The sequence below is a fragment of the Achroia grisella genome, unplaced genomic scaffold (genome assembly GCF_030625045.1).
Source record: "Achroia grisella isolate CSIRO2021 unplaced genomic scaffold, CSIRO_AGI_Agris_v1 utg359, whole genome shotgun sequence".
Lineage (NCBI taxonomy): Eukaryota > Metazoa > Arthropoda > Insecta > Lepidoptera > Pyralidae > Achroia > Achroia grisella.
Genome location: NW_026712817.1, coordinates 280,845 through 300,167, shown reverse-complemented (window position 1 = coordinate 300,167; position 19,323 = coordinate 280,845). Strand labels below are relative to the sequence as shown.

The window sequence follows — 19,323 nt, the reverse complement described above, 5'->3', positions numbered from 1 at the left end:
GAGTATATATACTTACATTTTCAAGGCTATATGTATAACAAATACATAGTAATTCGACACTATACTCCCCGTATTGAACTATTATTAAGTATATTAGCAAAGAAATTGGGGCATCTCTAACGTCGGTCAGAGATAGCATTACAAGACCTGGCACTAAGATAGATAACCTGTTACAGGAGTGCCTGATATCATTCTAACCTACTCTTGAAGAGAATCGTTAATGTTGAGTCATTTGCGAGATGTCTTTTACTGATATCACTAAGATAATTCCGTATCGTCCTATATTTAAATTAGCACAGTGAAAATACATAATTGGAAGCTTTTTAGCTCATCATTTTAATATGAATTTCCAGCAAAAATTGTATAAATAAAAAATATAAATTAAATAAATAAATATCAATTTTTATATTTAAATTAGGTACTTGATTTAAATAAAAAAGTAACAATTTTTAGGTTAGGTACTAGTATGTATGTTGCTTCAATTTTTTTATCTTACTTTTTGTATTCATGGAAAATTACAGAATAAATAGAATTAAAAATATTGCAGCTATATAAAAAAAATTGTAGGTATTTGATTTAACTGTAGTCTACAATCCAACTTTTAAATCGGATAATTCCACAATAATGACATTTCCGACTGCCATTTTACTGGTATTGATATAAAAGGCGGACTTTAATAGATATATAGGTATTTGAATACTTATTTATAATCTTAGGAGCTATTACATTATCATAATTTAGACAATTAGTCCCGTCATACAAAACAATCTCATCAAAACATGTTATTTTTGTGTTAACAATATATCCATCAAAATTACTAAATAATTTTTAAACAGAACATTACGGGCGAGACCTAAAAATATTGTCTATTGAAAAGTCATAGAGCAATTTATACAGATAATCAAAGAATTTTATTCAAAGTGAGATCAAAAATTAAAAAGGACAGATACTGTTACTCTTTTCTCTGTATTCTGTGCATGAAAAATATGCTGTCGATTGCAGTTATTTCACTTGCTTTAAGGTAGTAGATTAAAGTCTGCAAGCATGATTTAATATAGGTCACTAAAGCGCCTTGGTCGAGATACTACCTTCAAACATTAGTGAAATGACATTTTGCATCTCACATGCTACAAAATGTAGCCTCTAGGCTGTTTTCTATACCTATACAAAATCTCTATCAGATTATTTACAGAGACCATGTAATTAATTGAGATTTTTTCGGTACAAACAGTCTTTACAGTAGTAGATAGTACGCATAAACGTCTCAGTATTGTAACGTAAACGATTGCCGATTTACTGAGATTTAACTCCCGAATAGACCATTCGTCAGGAAGGTGCCTTGTTATTAACTTTTTGATATGATTCTTCATCCTAACCTGATCATCTTATTGATGATTTAAGTTACATCAGCCCTGCTTTCCCTTTACAATCCTTACTTATTACTAGACTACGTTATAGATACCTAAGTATAGGACTAGGTACTTACGATGGATTAAATATTTTGGTCACTAAATGCGGTCACAGACCAGTCGGTCACCCGCCAGGTTGTTCTAATTCGACTTCTCCGATTAGAGTGACGTCGAATCTCCAAAGAGAGCGGGACGTAGCAACCACAAGCGCAAATCGAAGTCCATTAGAACGATAATATACTGACGGGTAATCGAGTGTCTATGACTATTTTTATATGTAGATACTTACCTTAATATCGCAGCCTAGATAGCTCGCTCTTCCTCACATCCGAATTCACTACTAAAGTCCATTATCCACTGTTAAAACTAGGGTTTACAATAATCGACATTAAAGAACATTTATATAGTTATAACAAACAGTAAACATTAAAATATCCATAGATATTTCTTTGGGTTTATCCAATGCACTTAGACGATGTCTTCAGCCGTATGGGCCACTAGTGGGCATGACTATCCAGACAGTTATAATTAAAAATAATTTATTTTCTGTTACACAGTATTAACGTAGGTACATTCAAGTCGAACACTGAAGGGTGAGAGAAGGGGTGGGGCAGAGAAAATTAAAAAAAAAAGTACTATTGGATACTGCAACACATTTCCTGCAAGGACAATAAATTTCAAAGTTGTACGGTGAAGGAGTTACTCTTACTGTAACTGAAATTTCCAAACTTCGTGTAATGTTAGTCCGTTTTTATATATTCGTGAATTTGAAAGAATTTTTATGAAATAAATATAACAATATTTATGTATAGACATTTAAATTACAGGATCTGCGTGAGAAATTCTCGTTGTGAGTGATTATTGTAAACCATAGTTGTATCATTACATGTCCTCTGTGAGGCCGTTGACGGTACCGCTGGTGGTGGCCCGGGGCTCCACTGGCGTGGTGTCTAGACTGCCGTAGGTGGGGCCCCGTCGCGGGAGCACTCGCCAACGTCCCCGACTCCGGGTTATGCCTAAAGTAGATAACTTTGCTTTCATTCCATACAATGGAGCGTGATTATTCGATTAAAGAACAAAATATATGTTATAATAATGTAATTCAAACACAGTTGTTGTTTTAAATTTCATCTAATTTAGACAGACGTAGAGCATGTCACATACGGTCTATATACTGAATGGAGATATAATGCAAACCTATACTTACTTAGAAAAAAGCACATAATTAATTTTACGTTGAAAATAAATTCCCTATATTGCATATAAATTAATATGTATAATATATATGCAATTAGTATCAATGTACATATATATATGTATATAATAATCCCAGATTTCAGTGAATTAAATTTATGAAATTCGTGCTATTGACCATTCAATTATCATTAATATAAACTGTTGATATCTTTTTTCCCTTATATGTATAAATATACTCTGTGCTTAATTAAATATATATATATACCACTTCTATAAATTATAAGATTGTAACAGGCACCAATAAGAAATGGCGTTGATTTCGCCTGACATCTTACGCCTGTCTTTACGCAGGTGTTAATATCTATAAAATTGTGCTTACATTGACACATGCATCGAGATATAAAACAAACATGCTTAATGAATTCTCTAGACAATGAATGATATTGTATTGTATATTTTATATATAAATTTAGAAAAAAATATTATTTGCTCAAAAACCTCAATTTAAAAAAAAACCCATAACCAAACCCTGTCAATTAAAAAGAAAATAGTCATAAATTATTAGAGTTTGTAAACACGTTGTTAAACATTACTACGATTATGTACCTACTAAGAGAATAAAAAAATCTCTTTTTTTTTAAGTCCTTTCAATAGTTTGTGATTTCAAGATTGTGACCATTTCTATTTACTTATAAATATTATTAGATTATGATAAGATATTATTAGGTAAACTGATATGACTGATTGATAACTGACTATTCAGTTGGTATCGAAGTCTACAATACAGCGGTGACTACTTGTGATTTGTGATTTTAATACTGTATTTTATTTAGTGTGCACACATTATAATTATAGTTCTATTTTTAAACATTATAAATTATAATATAATATAAACATTATTTAAAAAAAATATGAATACTATTAATAAATATAAATTAGAAATATAAATTAAGAAGAGCATGTTTAAAAATAGATTTGTAATTAATATTATTTATCTGTGCACGAATTGTCAGTTTTTTTCTAGGAGTGAATTGTATTTTTTTATCTAATTTTATTGCAATTTCCTACGGTGATGTTTTATTAAATAAAGTTTTCTTACGTTTGTTTGAGGACTCAGTAGCTCCTTTTAGGCAAAGAAGAAATTGTTTATTATTAGTTTTATGATTTTTTGTCGTTATAGCAGTTGTACATTGGACCTTTGTATCCTAAATAATCGTGGTTATATTATTGAGTAAATGACATGGGTCTATGACAATAATAAATTAGCTTTCTGCATTTATTTCTACATGAAATGAATGTTTCAACACTAGTACTTACGTAACATGCCAGATTTAAGTACCTATTTATACGTGACCTCGTCTGTTATTTCTAGATCTAAAAGATAGCCTATTATAGTTAATATAGATCATATTTTTAAAAGTTATAACCATGTTATATTTTAACAATTACTATTCAGCAACTTATATGCTGTACAGAGAATTTGATGTTTGTTAACGGTGTTTGCCATCTACAGAGGGTTGGTCGTAAATTTATAGAAAATTGTCTTTTGGCGACCTTGTGCGATATGATAAAAAATGACGCTATTAACATTCAACACGTTGATGATTGATGTTATTATATCAATCATTTATCTTGATAGGAAAATAAAAAAAAACTATTATTGTTTTATTTGTGAAATGTGTTATAACTGTTATCATAGATAGAGGGAAATGACTCACTTATCAAGGATTAAAAGATTTCTAGATGTGTTATATGCTTTAATTATGTCATTATGTCATACTAACGTATAAACTTGTATAAAAAAATACAACAGTTCATAATCGTAGATAACCGATGAATCTATCTTTTATTTAAAACTCGAACTCTTTTACTTCAAACGCGTATATTAAGAATAAGTATAAAACTCTTGATCAAATAAAAAAAAGAATCATGAAAACCGGTTCAACTAGAAAAGTTTTGAGGTAACAAATAGTCTAATAAGTTTTTTAAATCGATCGACTATGTCAACGAAGTCACGGATAATAAGCGACTCATTCATAAATAGTGTAAACAATGTATCTAATTGTTAAATGAAACTTGTATAAATTTAATATGAAAATAGATTATATGCAGGCGTGCGAAACTTTGGTAAAATAAAAAAATATGTGATGTAGTTATGTACACATTCCATAAGTACTAAACATGCTATGTATATTATATATGAGTCATTACTGGCAATACTCATTACATCCATACTCAAAAAGCGTCACAAGTAAAAAAAAAACAAAAAAACCTTTAGTAATAATTTTAAATACATTTCTCACTATTTGTGTCTTAGAAACAATATTAGGTACCGTTTATTTATTAAAAAGCAAAAACTGTACATAGTATTGACAATAAATGCGTGTCTTATATAAAAAGTTTTATCAAAGCACTTACATGACAGTATGCAAGTTTAAAGTATAACGAATTCCAAAATGCATACTAATGTTGTAAATGCGACAGTATGTCTGTATTTATAACCGTTTCAGGTCTTAACGGCGTTAGGCTATACCCTAAAAAAGCAGATAAAGTAACTGCTAGTAGCATAATATATATATTTTTTACTTGTGGCATTATTTGAACAGGTGTCGATATAAATACATTCGTAGTTGCACAAAATAAAAAATAAAACAAACAAAATAAAAAAAACATTATTTATTTCTAAAATATTTCATTGATACTCGTTTTGGTACATTAACATTATTAAGCCATTACCTTTGGATAGAAGTTACACCCTCTAAATTAAGTACTAACTTTAAGTAAGAGATTCCAATATGGTCTATGGTTCTTTCAACATTTTACTTTACGGTGTAATATTTATGGTACAATATTGTATAGCATTTCATTAACATTATTTTAGTAGGAACATAGAGGGTTACCTAATAGAAAACAAAATAATAATACAGAAAACAAAATTACAAAAAATCGTAATTAACATAAAAGAATAATAAATTAAATTTGTTCTTATTTCGTTGCGGTTACAGGCGTGACCTGTAAGAACAGATGCTCCTTATATTTCAGAGGTCTGTGGTGATACAAAATTATGGAGTTCGCCTTCACCGTGTCACTCAGGTGCAACATTCACCAGGATTAATTAGAAAAATCTATTGTACCCATACCGTTAGTCAATACTTAAAAGATAGATAGAAAAAATTATACAAAGTGCATAGCAATAAGTAGAACTACAATATAATTTGTGATTTCGTGGCATCGACTGCATACATATATCGCATGTTAATACTTTTTTCCTAAGCAGTTGACAAAGGGCATGTAGTATACTGCTATAGTGATGTCATATTTAAACAGTCATATGCTGTCAGAATAATGATTATCAATACAAAACTGTTAATTTAAAGTACTTTTCAATATCACCTTTCAGTCCTAATGGAATAAAGTTTAATTTCTTTTATCAGATATTAACGTAAAATATACATTTAATATTAGTACTGTGAGGAAGTAATGGACAAATTATAAAATACCTTCACCAGTTTGTTATTTCTAAGTCAGCTCAGTTTGTTTATGATATATGAATTGTTAAGACAAATATTATTTAATATTATGTACTACCTACATAATAAATGGTAGTTTGCAGTGTTCGCCTACGTGGAGCTGTAACTACGGAGGGAAAAGGCGCGAAATTCTATTTTAAACAGCCACATTGAAATATATGGTATGTAGCTCCGTCACCATTTTATTATATTTGCCTCCATTTGCAATAAACAATCCAGTATATGATTACTTAACGCATTTTAATAGTTCCAACTATAATTATAAAATTAAATAATTCTTGATGTGGTTTAAGTATATTAAAACAGCAAAGCATTTATTTAATTAAAAGCATGTACAGTTTCAACTGTGAATATTTTGTACAGTGCAATATTAATAGCAACTTTTTTTTTAATAATTTGAATGCATAGATAATATTGTATACAGATATCATACAACTGTCAGCAATAAGTTTGTTTAGACTATGACACAACTGTAGCAATTATTTACAGGCCAAATGTTTTTTTTTGTTGCTTGAATCTCTTAATTTGAAATCACCTGAAGGTCACTTCCCTTTCCAGGCGACTACATAACATTCATATACCAAATTCAAATATTACCAACTTTGTTCCAAAACTAATATTATTTAAAAATAATAATACATTTTTAATATTATGCCCAATTTACACTAAGCATATTCCACTTAGACAATAATGTATACGAGTCGATTTCACGACATGACATTCTAATAAATTTTAATATTAACTAAGAAAATATAGTGTAATATTCATTTCCTACACTAACATTCACACAAAATAAATATATTGATAATTTACTATTGTATAACACAAATCACAGCGCGGGGACTGTAAAGCAAATTTTTGCCAACAAAATACAGATTAAATTAAAAAATATATTTAGTCATATTCAATTTAGAAAAAAGAAATTCTATATAATGATATAAATTAAAATCATTAAATTAAGTAGTATTCGTTGTTACGCCTTCAGAAATCTAATGGATTAAGTACTTATAATTAAAAATAAATGATAATAAGTACTACTGTCTGCTATAATGCCACAAAAAGTGAAATAATACACAATACAAAGGCGGTGTTTCAACTACGCAAATAAAAAAAATATAGTAAAAATAAATTTATAATTCGAAGTGATATAGGAATGATCGTTAATTGTAACATCTAGACATCGGTACATGCAGATTATAATTATTCGTATCTCCGTACGGAGCAAGGTGTCCCGTCCCACAAACCAACCTCATTCGTTAGATACCTCATCCGATATACTTTCAATACGTGACTATATTCTGAATAAATAGTTACAACCCTTAAAACTGATACTTTTTTTTATAAAGGGACTAAAAAAAAAGACTTTCAATAACTTATTTTTTATTATGCTGTTTTTACGGTTTAGGATACCAGTCCTTTTTGAGCACAGCATTATAAGGTTATGTTTGAAAGTTACTATAAATCACCTATTGAAAGTTGTTAATACAATAAATGCCATATAACAAAGGGAAGAGAACCATATTCCCACACAGCCATTTCGACGTCTAGTAAAATACATCACACGCGCCTTTTTTTATATTTAAAAAATATATATAAGCAATATAAAAATGACACACCTGTCGTTCTTAACGGGTAGACGTCATTACATTTTCCATAGATAAAAAAGGAATGGAATTAAAAAAAATTATTGCCAATAGAACTTTCAGAATCTATCACTTTGAATATTAATTAAATAAAATTTATTATAATAATAATAAGTACTTTTATTTTATATGTTTTATTAAATATTTTGTATAGCAATTATTAAACGAATATTTATGTTTAAGTAAATTTATTCTTATATCATATGAATAGGTTTTCTACAAGAGACAAGATTATGTTTTGGCACACAACTTTTTTTTTAAGTATTAAAATATACTTAAAAAAAGTACTATTTATCATTATTAGGTAAAGAGTGTGTGATGTACGTTTACTTTATATTATTACAATTACTCAATTACACTAAATCGTTTAAGTACAAGCGGTCTAGGGCAATGAGCTGTAGGTTCTCGATTCACGGTGAGTTTGTATTTCATATGGCGTTAGTATACGACGAACGAGAATATATATATATATATATACATAATGGTGTTAAAAATGAAAAATATTTTTATGCTATAATTACAAATTTAAGCTTTAATACGATAGTAATGAGACACATTCTCGTTCGTCCGCACGCAGTGCGTACACGCACGTTGGAAGTAGAAACACGTTCAAAGCACTGCAATATAGAATATTACAAAATTATTATACGACGATATGAAAAAGTGATCAATTTAAGTGTAGAGTCACGGATAGTTGTGACCTATTCTATTTAGCAGTGTAACATGTTTCTACTTATGCTACGGTCTGTACATAAACATATGTGTGGCCGGTGCCGTCTCTTACTCTCGTGAGTGACGTCTCCGCAACAGTCATCTCCTTGCCTCGCAGCATATGGTTCGCCAGCTTTTGTTTGTTCACAGGGGAACCTGAAAATGAACGAGTCGTCCGCATGTCGCATCAGCTGTTTCACTGCATTTCAATCTATACTACATGCGCGGAAAAGCACATATGACTGTAGGATTAGTGAAATATGTAATTGTTTATGATAAAGTTCTGACTAGATATAATGTCAGCACTTCACTTGGCGTTGCATATTTACGTATTCGCTACATTTGAAAAACAATGGCCATGTGTGGACAGAAAATTTGAAAAATTGTTAAGGTGTCTTTTCTTTTTTTTTGGGAGTAGTTAAATCTTATATTGAAGTGTAAATAAAACGACGATGTCTCTCTATGCTTATATTGTGACGACTAACTGAAATGCACTTAGACAATGACCGGACGGCAGATACACAAATATAGCAACGTTCCTATATAGATCAATCGACCTGGTTTTGTTTTTAGTAATTGGAATGGCAAACAAACTGACTGTCACCTGATGGTAAGCGGTAACTGTCGCCTATATACAGGAATAGCACTAAAGAATTACTTTATCAAACTTAGCCCGATATACCACTCATGCGGTGCCATTTTAAAAATATGTCATACATCTCGAACAGAATTATATGTATTGATAGTGGCACGGGCACCTTGTTCGCCATGACCTGTTCAAATACTTTTATTTTATTAATTGCATGTAATGGCACTTGTACCTAGTGAAATAATAAATTTTCGCAGCGATTCCAATTATGTAATGAACATCATATATGTCTCATTTCGCAGGGTTATCTTTCCGTCAATTATATTAAAAATAAAACAAATATGCAAAACGCCAAATCAAGTGACACTGTAAGTTATCATGATAAACATTTCCGTCAACCAATATTTTTTTTTTAAATCATCATTTGCGCATGCAGCAGTAGATTAAAAAGTGTAGATTAATTATGTTGCATACATATTGTGGTCATAAATGGAAATGATCATAGACAAGTTTATAGACATTTAATAAAAAAATATTCCTTTTTATTACATGCCGTGTAACAATTCAATACGCAATGTGAATATATATATATATATATAAACAGCAATTGATATGTGCAAAATAATAATTACAAAATGTTATGGTTATAATGCTCTTCTTCCTTTAATAGACACCATGACTCCGCTGTTTTTCTTTCGTGTCTTTCGTGTTTTTTTACCTCGTTGTTAGTACGCACAAAAATTATGTGTAAGTATGGTTTAGTGGGAAAAAAATGTTGTTAATAAAAAAAAGAACAAAAATATACGATGATATTAAAGCCGGACGTAATATTAAATAATATTTTAGTGTATTTTTAGATGTGGTAAAAATACTAATTACACATAATGTTAGCAAAGGTAACGTTTCTAGAAGAAATCTCTTACAGTCAATAGTTGCAGATTATGTCCACAGTTGTATTTTACACTTCGTTTTTTTTCTGGGTAGTATTATTAAAGTATCTAGCCTATATATTTTATTATGATGACTTTTGCCTTTCATTCAGTGATAAAACATATATAGATTAGTTCACTACTTTTTTCTTAATCATAATTTAAAAATGGAAATATCATAGTTGAGTTTTCAAATGTGTTTTGAAAATTATGTTTTTCCTCGATTTCCATAAGATATCGGGAATTTCTGGTTTTAAACAAAATTAAAAGTTTCATTCATTTATGATACTGATATAAAATTAGAAATAATTCATTAAACAATTATTCGAAACCACTGACAAAATATGTCATTAATTATTTCTGTACAAAAACGCAACTATATAAAGAATTGAGAAATCTCAACTTATATTACTAACTACCTATATTCTCAAAATATTGAGAACAGGAAAATATAATAATCGGATAAACTACACCTATGGTAGAACCTAATATTTAAATTTATTTATATATAATAAAAAAAAACGTAAAAGGTCCAATATACAAGCGTGTAGGGCAAACAATAAAAGAAATGTTGGCATGCAGTACAAACGTAAGAATAAAATATATCAGTTTTAGAATATCTTCACTATTAATTATTTCTTGTAATATTATAAAAACTGATATATTCGAATTAAATAAAACGACAATAAATTAAAATGTGTGCGATACTTGTGAACATTTACGTTTAGGTGATAACTTAATTTTATAATAAAAGGAAATAAAAGGATTGAAGTTTTTTTCGGACTACTCTAATGTTGTTAGCCGCAGCTGGTCTTTACAACTTCACCGGATGATAGGGTGGGGCGAGGGTGATAGATGGCATTCCAAACAACAAACAATTACATACTGAAGGATTATGGAGCGGCTGAAGATCTACTACGCCTGACGGATACATTTAATTACACAGAGAATAAAGTATTTAAGTGCGTCTTTTACTTCTCTCACTTATTCTGCACTCAGCGGTAGTTTTGCTTAGTTTACTGTGTAAATTGTATTGGGTTATTAAAATTATCTCACACTACAATTTCTCTTCCCTTACTAACCTGTTATTTCCATGATTGATATGACGTTGGCAGTACTGCTATATCCGTAATAAATGTTGAACTCATAAGAGGCTAATATATTAAAAAAAAAAAAACTTTTTAACTACTGTTGTAACTTTTTATATAATGGCAAATAAGCATGTAGTCAATAGAGGCATCTGCCCCACCCGATGGAAATGGCAACTGGTATCTATGTAATATAGTGAAAATCAGCATTGTGCCAGTGTACTTTATCGACACGTATATATATAGATGTAATTAGTGTAAGCTACAGTAATTCAAGATGTAACCATTATGCCCTACTGTGTGTGTTTACTCCATTACCAGGTCATCACATCTATATAGATGAACACACCATGTTATTAGCAGTCACATGACGCAATTTCCACTCATATGTTACCATTCCTGTAGACTAAGGTAAACCATGGACATTACGCACGTGACAGCGTTACCCCTCATATGTTACCATTGCCATAGACATTGGTAGCACGCGTCCGTAAATGTTCACAAATGTCCGCTGTGATATATTATGCGTCGGAAGGTGATGACTTATGTGATTATTATCAGGGACCATCCTTAAATTACATCACAATAATTTAGATGGATAGATAAAATTTTTATTTCAGACCCCCCCCTCTAGTAATAGGTGGTCACATACTAATAGCCAAAATGTTTGTGTTTTAATATCAAAATTGAATTGTGATGTCACAATAACATATTTCAAACCCCCCCCCCCCCTAATCACAGCCATATATTAATGTGTGTTTTTAATATCAAATTGAATTTCATTATAAACCTACAATGTCACACGTCACACTTTGTGCACCCCCGACCCTCTCGTCACATTAAAGTATGACGTAAGTATTATATCTTTAAAAAATAAATCAATACATTAATCATGAAATGGTCAGACTCAACAAACTAGAAGTTTAAATTCGTAGTGATCCTAGATTAATTATAGACAAAGAAAATCAATTAACTCAAAGTTTTATTTGTTTAAAAAAAACTAATTAATCATAGACTAGATAGAAGAATTTGACTCTTGAGACCTGGCCAGATAAATTTATTAAGAATTGTAAACGGTTGTGAGGGAAAAAAAAATATAAGAAGCTTAGCATAATAAAATAAATAAAACAAATTAATAAAGCATGAACCATCTGTTTGTTGAAAAAAAAACATGTGACGTAATGTACGGACATCCCCTTGGGTCTCGTAGGTACTTACCGATATAGCTGAGCATGACCGGAAGGAATATGAGGCCGTGGGCCGCGCCGACTAGCACGATTCCCAAGTACATACGGAAGTAAAACACCTGCAATCATAACATAGATAATTCATGGCTTACTATGTAATTACTAATAAAATAATAAACAAAACTTGTCTTTAAAGGTATTTTTATGTAATTGGAATTGCTTATAAGTTTCCACAGGATGGTCCGCCTGGTGGAAAGTGCAGTGCAGCAAATACCTCCATGTAGTCCCGCTTCAAACCACCGTGATTAATTCATATTGAATTCGACACTAGCACTAACTGACCTGATTTCCTCCTCATCCCATCACCCTGTCAGTGTATACTGTTGGAATGGTTTCCATAGTGTCCAATTCTATTATGATTGTACGTAATTAATTCATATTGAACTCGACATTATAACTACTTGACCAGATTTCCTCCTCACCCAATCACGCTGCCAACGTACAATCGTTGGAATGGTTTCCATAGTGTGTTTTTAATTTCAAATACAATATTGTTCTTTATTTGTATGTAAATTACAACATTTAAAGTAAAATAAGGAATATATAACAATTAAAGTTAATACTAGGTAACCTAATGACAGAATGATTATGGCAATTCGTGATTAATTCATATTGAACTCTCATATCGTGAATTTGACATTAGTGCTAAGTGACCTGACGTTTTCTCATCCCATCATCCTACCAACGTATATCACTAGAATGGTGAACTCTTTTAGTGTCTTTTTTATTGTTGTACGATATTAATTAATCAAGATTGTACGTGATTAATTAATATTTAAATCTCATATCGTGAATTTGATACTAGTGCTGTGACTAGACTTCTTCCTCATGTCATCACCCTCCATTGGCACCGCATTAACGTGCACCGTTGGAACGCTTTCATAGTCTTTTCATTCTGTCTAATTCAATATGAATAATCACGATGTTTAGTGATAAATTAATACTGAATTCGATACAAGAGCTACCTAAATTTTGTTTCTCCTCATCCCATCACCCCGCCAGCGTAGACTGAGAGCTCAAGCATGACTTCCTTCACATCTCATGTTCTACTGTCTACGCAGCATACCACTGTCGCAACAGCATACACCGTGATCACAGGCAGGCGTACTATTCCATCGTCATGGTATACCACTCCATCATCAGCATCTACTATACCTGGAAGATCTGGCTCTTGGCGGTGCCAAGCACTATGATGCCGCCAAACTTGGTGAGCGTGATGCCGGACAGCACCGAGGAGCCCATCCTGGCGAGCGCGTCGGCCGCTCGCGCCGCGCGGCCGCCCGCGCGGGACACTCCGAAGCTGTGCACCAGGTGCGAACAGAACTCCACCGCGATACCCACCGCCATCACCTGCCGCACGGGCCGCGGACGAGCGGGGATTACAAATACAAGTCTTCTTTATTACAATAAACTTAAGACACATTTATTAATAGTGAGTATTAAGTTATTATGATGAGAGAACAAGAAAGCGGAGGAACGAGGATCATGTCTTTTGGAAAGTGTATAATATGAATGTGGATGGATATAAAGGGAGGGGACGCCCTAAGAAAAGATGGATGGAATGTGTGAAAGATGATATGAATAAAAGAAGAGTAAGTTCAGATATGATAACCGATAGAGAGCAGTGGAAGAGAATGACATACTGCACCGATCCCAAATAATGGGATAAAGGCAAGGCAATGATGTTGATAAGAGAACAAGAAGATACATGACGTTACGAATATCTAATAAATATTAAATATTTATGACTTAACTTATATTAAAGACGATTGTTCAAGTAAACGAATATATAAATTCAAACTAAAAAGGTAGTTACTGGATAAAAAATACATCGCTGTTACTCCGACCGCTAGTGATCAAGGCTAGTGCAGCCCAGTCGAAACATCGAGAGGTAAACCTTTATTTACCATAAAATTATTCGTGTTAAGACCAATGTAACAACAGAAATAATGTATATTAAACACGAAACTTTAGAAGATATCTCTGGACTGTTTACTCACCAAGTTGACGAGCGAGACGGCATTAAGGCTAATACCCCACATGTACATGATACCGCCGAGATTCACCACTATCATTGTGATTGTTATCACCACCACCTGTCAATTAGAACAATAATATAAATATATTTTTATATTTATACTAGCTATTAACGAAGCCGCGCGGGTTCGTCTGCATCACACTTATCAATTTCATCATATATCACTTAATTTAGATAATATCTTTTAAAATTTGTGTTATTCTAATGTTATTAGCAAGCTATATTATTGCAAAGTTTCATTAAAATCCATTCCGTAGTTTTTCCGTGAAAGAGTAACAAACATCCATCCATACTCACGAACTTTCGCGTTTATAATAATAATAATAAGATTATTTGCACATTTTGACCCACTCAACACATCCTATGCCACGCTGTATTGAGTTGACTGGAAGAGATCTCTTTTAGAGATAAGTCATCTTTTGTTAACATTAGTTGTAAGGAATCTAACTAAAAATGTATTTAAGTATAATAACGAATATATATACATAAATGTACCAATTGAATTTCTTGTCAGATCTTCTTGTCAGATTTCATGTTTAATGGCCGTATCAAATGAATTTTTTTAAATGGCTATTATTCGAGAGTCAGTATGATGTTATCATTTACTGCAGTTTACCATTAAGCATTTAATATTTCTTTATTTTATTTATGGTACATCAACAGTATATATTTCTTTATTTAGTACAATATTCGAAATTTCCGGTAGTATACAAACACCAGATATACAAAATTGTTATACAATTTGATGATATTACTTTTTTAGCAATTATCATGTAATCAGTCTTCGAAATTATAAATAAATTCGTTGACAATAATAGATTACGCTATACAAGAAAGACTACACTCACCAAAGCAGAGAACAGATCGAATCCCATCAATATGAACGTCACTATGAATATAGACAGCACCGATATTCCCATAGATTTGAGTGTGTCTGGCCACATCGTCAAATACTGCTCGTAGAAGACATAAAACACTGAGTATGGGAACACATTCACTGTTGTATTCTTTCCTGCTTCCATCAGATTCCTGTTCAATGTCTCTGTGAGGTTCGCTGCCACGGTCCTGGCCCCTCTTAAAGCCGAGTAATAGTCTTGACTGGTCTTGAGCACTGTGTGATAACCTCTGTAGTAAGTAGCTCCGATCTTGGAGACATTGGGGCTAATATATTTGTAGTTGACGCCTTCTGAATATGCTGCATTGCCACCTTTGGGACAGCTGGAGGTTGGGTTATCTTGCAGGAAGAATGGGACGTAGCGCTGGAAGTCTGCCTGGTCTGGACGTTTTTCAGGACCAGTGAGTTGGATGTTGCAGGCCTTGCATGGAGATCCATCTGTAAAAGAAAGTTACAGTTGTATAAAGCAGCTTTTGTCACGATGTTTCACCCATATTAATACAATATGTAATCAGCAGGGGGTAGGGAATTGTTAGTACCGTGGAGTAATAACTCCATGCCGGAAAAATACCATGTCAGGTTGACCTCCACGCGGGACACCCTGGAAACCAACGCGGTAAATTGCAATTTACCAAGATGGGCTAACTTACCTGACTTCATGCTCATCTTATCATCCTCCACTGGTGCCCCACCAGCGTAAACCATTAGCGCAGGCGGGTGCACCATTCCATTATCATCCATAAACAATGTACTTACGGTCATTCGGACAGAAACTGGTATTAGTCGGGAAGTAGCGACAGCAGGTAGATGATGCAGACCAGTCGAAGAAGTCATCCAGCCAAGAGTTCGGAGCCTGGGCTATGTACGTCTCGTTGGCGGCCAGATATGCTGTAACATTAAACATTTAATAACATCTAATTGGTCTCATCAGTGAAACTGCTATGAAGCGTCGTCAGAGTTAATAGAATAGAATAGAACAGAAAAATTATTAATTCAAATAAACTTAAATTTAAGCTTTTTTAAATAGTCATAATTATCATCACAAGAAGAACGCTAAGAAGAAGCTAGAATCTTGCGTGTTTCTTTTTAAATAATAGTTGTAACTTTACATTTTTAAATGAATGTGTGAATACAAACTACCAACTAGCAGTAATTCAGTAAAGTCAAAATATTAAATAACACAACAAGACTTTACAGAAAAATTACGATATTGTTCGACTCGATACGATCGATATTCGATATTCTTGACATATAAACCTTCCTACTGAATCACTCTATCTATTACTAAAAGCTGCATTACAATCCGTTGTCGTAATTTAAATGATATAAACGATCAGACAGCGGTTGCAACTTTTCACTATGTAAAGATAATATGTAAAAATAGTGAAGAATTTCTACAAACCGCTATAAAGTTGGTTGGAGACACTGTCTGGTCTGCAGAACCTCGTGCCACAGACCATATTCTGCGTGTCCCTGGTAGAGTAGTCCAACTCGGTGATCACGAAGTACACAGGCGGTCCGATGTTCAGGTACCGGTTGAGGTGCTGGAAGTACTTCAGCTGGAAGCTATCGTGGGGCATGGATAGTTCTTGATCCAAACCGATGTCTATGTGTGGTGCAACCTGTACAAAAGTGTTAAATAAAGTGTGACTATTTACCGTGCTAATATTTATTTAAATCTAACTTATAATATCGACGAATTTCGAGAAATAAATAATAATAATAATCATCTTTATTATAATAAAATTTAGAGGTAACAATTGTGATAAAACCGTGTATAACTCAGAGGGGACAGTGCGCCTTTATTAGTAAATTAATCTTATACATAAAATTCTCGTGTCACAGTTTTCGTTCCCATACTCCTCCGAAACGGCTTGACCGAGTCTCATGAAATTTTTTGAGCGTATTGAGTAGGTCTGAGAATCAGCCAACATCTATTTTTCATAAATGTTAGCCTTTATTTTTTTATATTAAATAACACATATAAATAAAATCAACTACGAGTTTAAAAATGTCCTTAACAAGTAAAGATAAAAAATTGACAACAACATAACAAAATTGCAAACTAATTATTCATTAAGCATAAAAATAGGATAGTAACAAAATTAAATAATAACGGGAAGACAATGATGTATTATAAATAGAGTACTCACTGCGACCGAGGAACAGAGCCAGGCGAAGAATATGATCATGACGGAGGCGCGCACTTCGCGCTTCATGAGGAACGGCACGTAGATGTGACGGAACAAGTTGTACAGCGCGCCCTCACCGCCCGTGCCCTCGGCAGACTTCGTGCCAGACACGCAGCACACCACGTCGAACCTGGGTATCGAGTTATATCTATGTTAGCTTCAATACATAGGTTAGGAATATTGTTTGATCATTCGCACCTCCCAAGAGGAATGAAGGTTTTTATAATTCAAAATAATCGACCGTATATGTATATTTTAAATGCATGTACTGAAAATAATATATACCAGTATATATTCGCACAGTGTGTGCGACACATTAATAAATTCAAACATATATATAGTATATATATTTTTTGATGAATATTACTATTATATACTTAAATGCAATATTATTAAAATCTCTAATTGCCGTTCCAATGTTAATATGACTTTTGCTTATTGACTATACATATATAAATATAAATATGGTACATACATCAAAATGATACAAGGATGACCTAGTCTGGTTTACAGACGGGTCGAAAATAGGAGATGATGTAGGATGTGGAATATGTGTGAGGTCAAAAACTTAGACAAACATGTAATCTTAGTATAAGTTTCGAAGTAAGTTATATATAACTAAATGATGGGTCCCCGGGCATTCAAATATTGAAGGCAATTTCATAAAAACCTAGGTTAGGTTGCCTCTATTTAAAAAATAGCTGCTATTTCAACCAAATCAAAAATTGGAGAGTGTGTTTGCAATATTGAAATAAAGATTTTTTACTATACGTATATAAATATAAATATAGTATACATCAAAATAACAATTTTTACAATTTTTGTACGTCCGTCTGTCTGTTTGTTCCGGCTAATCTCTGAAATCTCTGAACCTATTTTGATTGGAAGGTAGCTGATGTAATAAGGAGTAACCTAGGCTACTTTTATTTTAGAAAAATTGTGTAATTAACTTTTTTACTAAATTCCACGCGGACTAAATCGCGGGTACAGCTAGTATGAAATAAAAAAAATACTAAGTGTCCTACAGGATGGTAATTTTTTTATATCTGCTGCCGTTCGAATGATGAAATAAATAAAAGAAAGCGTGTGACCTGTTGTCGTCCTGGCGGCGCGTGTCGAGCGCGAGCAGCGCCACGAAGCAGGTGACCTGCAGCAGGAAGTCGACCAGCAGCGCCGCGCCCGCGTACAGCGCGAACGCCCGCACCGCCGGCATGTCGCTCAGCGCGCCCAGGAAGAAGCACACCGACTCCGACACCGACGTCAGGAACATCGACGGGCCCACCTGGCCCAGCCTACACCCACTCGGCGCTTTAGAGACTCCTCTTTATATATATATATTCTTTTTAAATTTGACGCTGCCATTATTTATATAGGTATTAGGAAAAATGGCATGATTTTACCACGTTTTATTTATTTTTACCCGTGATCATGGCCATAGAAATCCTTTTGTACTTAGTATTATGCATCGTCATTACGTTAATCCTTAGAAAAATCACGGAATCTTCTTACCACGTTTTATTTATTTTTACCCGTAAATTTGGCCGTTGATCGTGCTTAGTATCATTACATTACATTAATACATTAAGCGACAACTTTATACAGAATATGAAATTTCGCACATTTATAGTTTATATAGAGAAGGCAAGAATGCAAAATGCTAATATTTTTTTAATAATGCATAAAATATATTACATACACTACCATGTCTTTAACATAGTCATGCATAGAAAAATAGTCTTTGACTACCTTTCTTTGACAACCTAAACTTAATAATGTTCAAACTTATAATATAAATCAATTATTGTAAAGCTAAACAGAGCATGTGTGATGAGTATTAGCTAATTGATAGAAATAC

The 19,323-nt window shown here is 32.6% G+C and overlaps 1 protein-coding gene across 4 annotated transcripts in view; it reads right to left on the bottom strand.

The window, feature by feature from the left end:
* Positions 1-1,826: 1,826 nt before the first annotated feature.
* The window catches only part of LOC131843983 (NPC intracellular cholesterol transporter 1), a 61,807-nt gene continuing 44,310 nt past the window's right edge, over positions 1,827-19,323 (bottom strand). For 2 of the 4 annotated variants that reach the window (XM_059192771.1, XM_059192774.1), the window contains 9 exons: positions 18,560-18,760; positions 17,430-17,598; positions 16,679-16,898; positions 16,033-16,164; positions 15,230-15,714; positions 14,344-14,439; positions 13,499-13,693; positions 12,315-12,402; positions 5,267-8,646 (listed from right to left, as the gene is read on the bottom strand). In XM_059192771.1, the coding sequence (XP_059048754.1) occupies positions 8,513-8,646; positions 12,315-12,402; positions 13,499-13,693; positions 14,344-14,439; positions 15,230-15,714; positions 16,033-16,164; positions 16,679-16,898; positions 17,430-17,598; positions 18,560-18,760 (1,720 nt within the window). In that variant the 3' untranslated portion in view covers positions 5,267-8,512. Of the gene's footprint in view, positions 2,426-5,266; positions 8,647-12,314; positions 12,403-13,498; positions 13,694-14,343; positions 14,440-15,229; positions 15,715-16,032; positions 16,165-16,678; positions 16,899-17,429; positions 17,599-18,559; positions 18,761-19,323 lie in introns of those variants that run through there. The other 2 variants (XM_059192773.1, XM_059192772.1) reach the window with 2 other exon arrangements.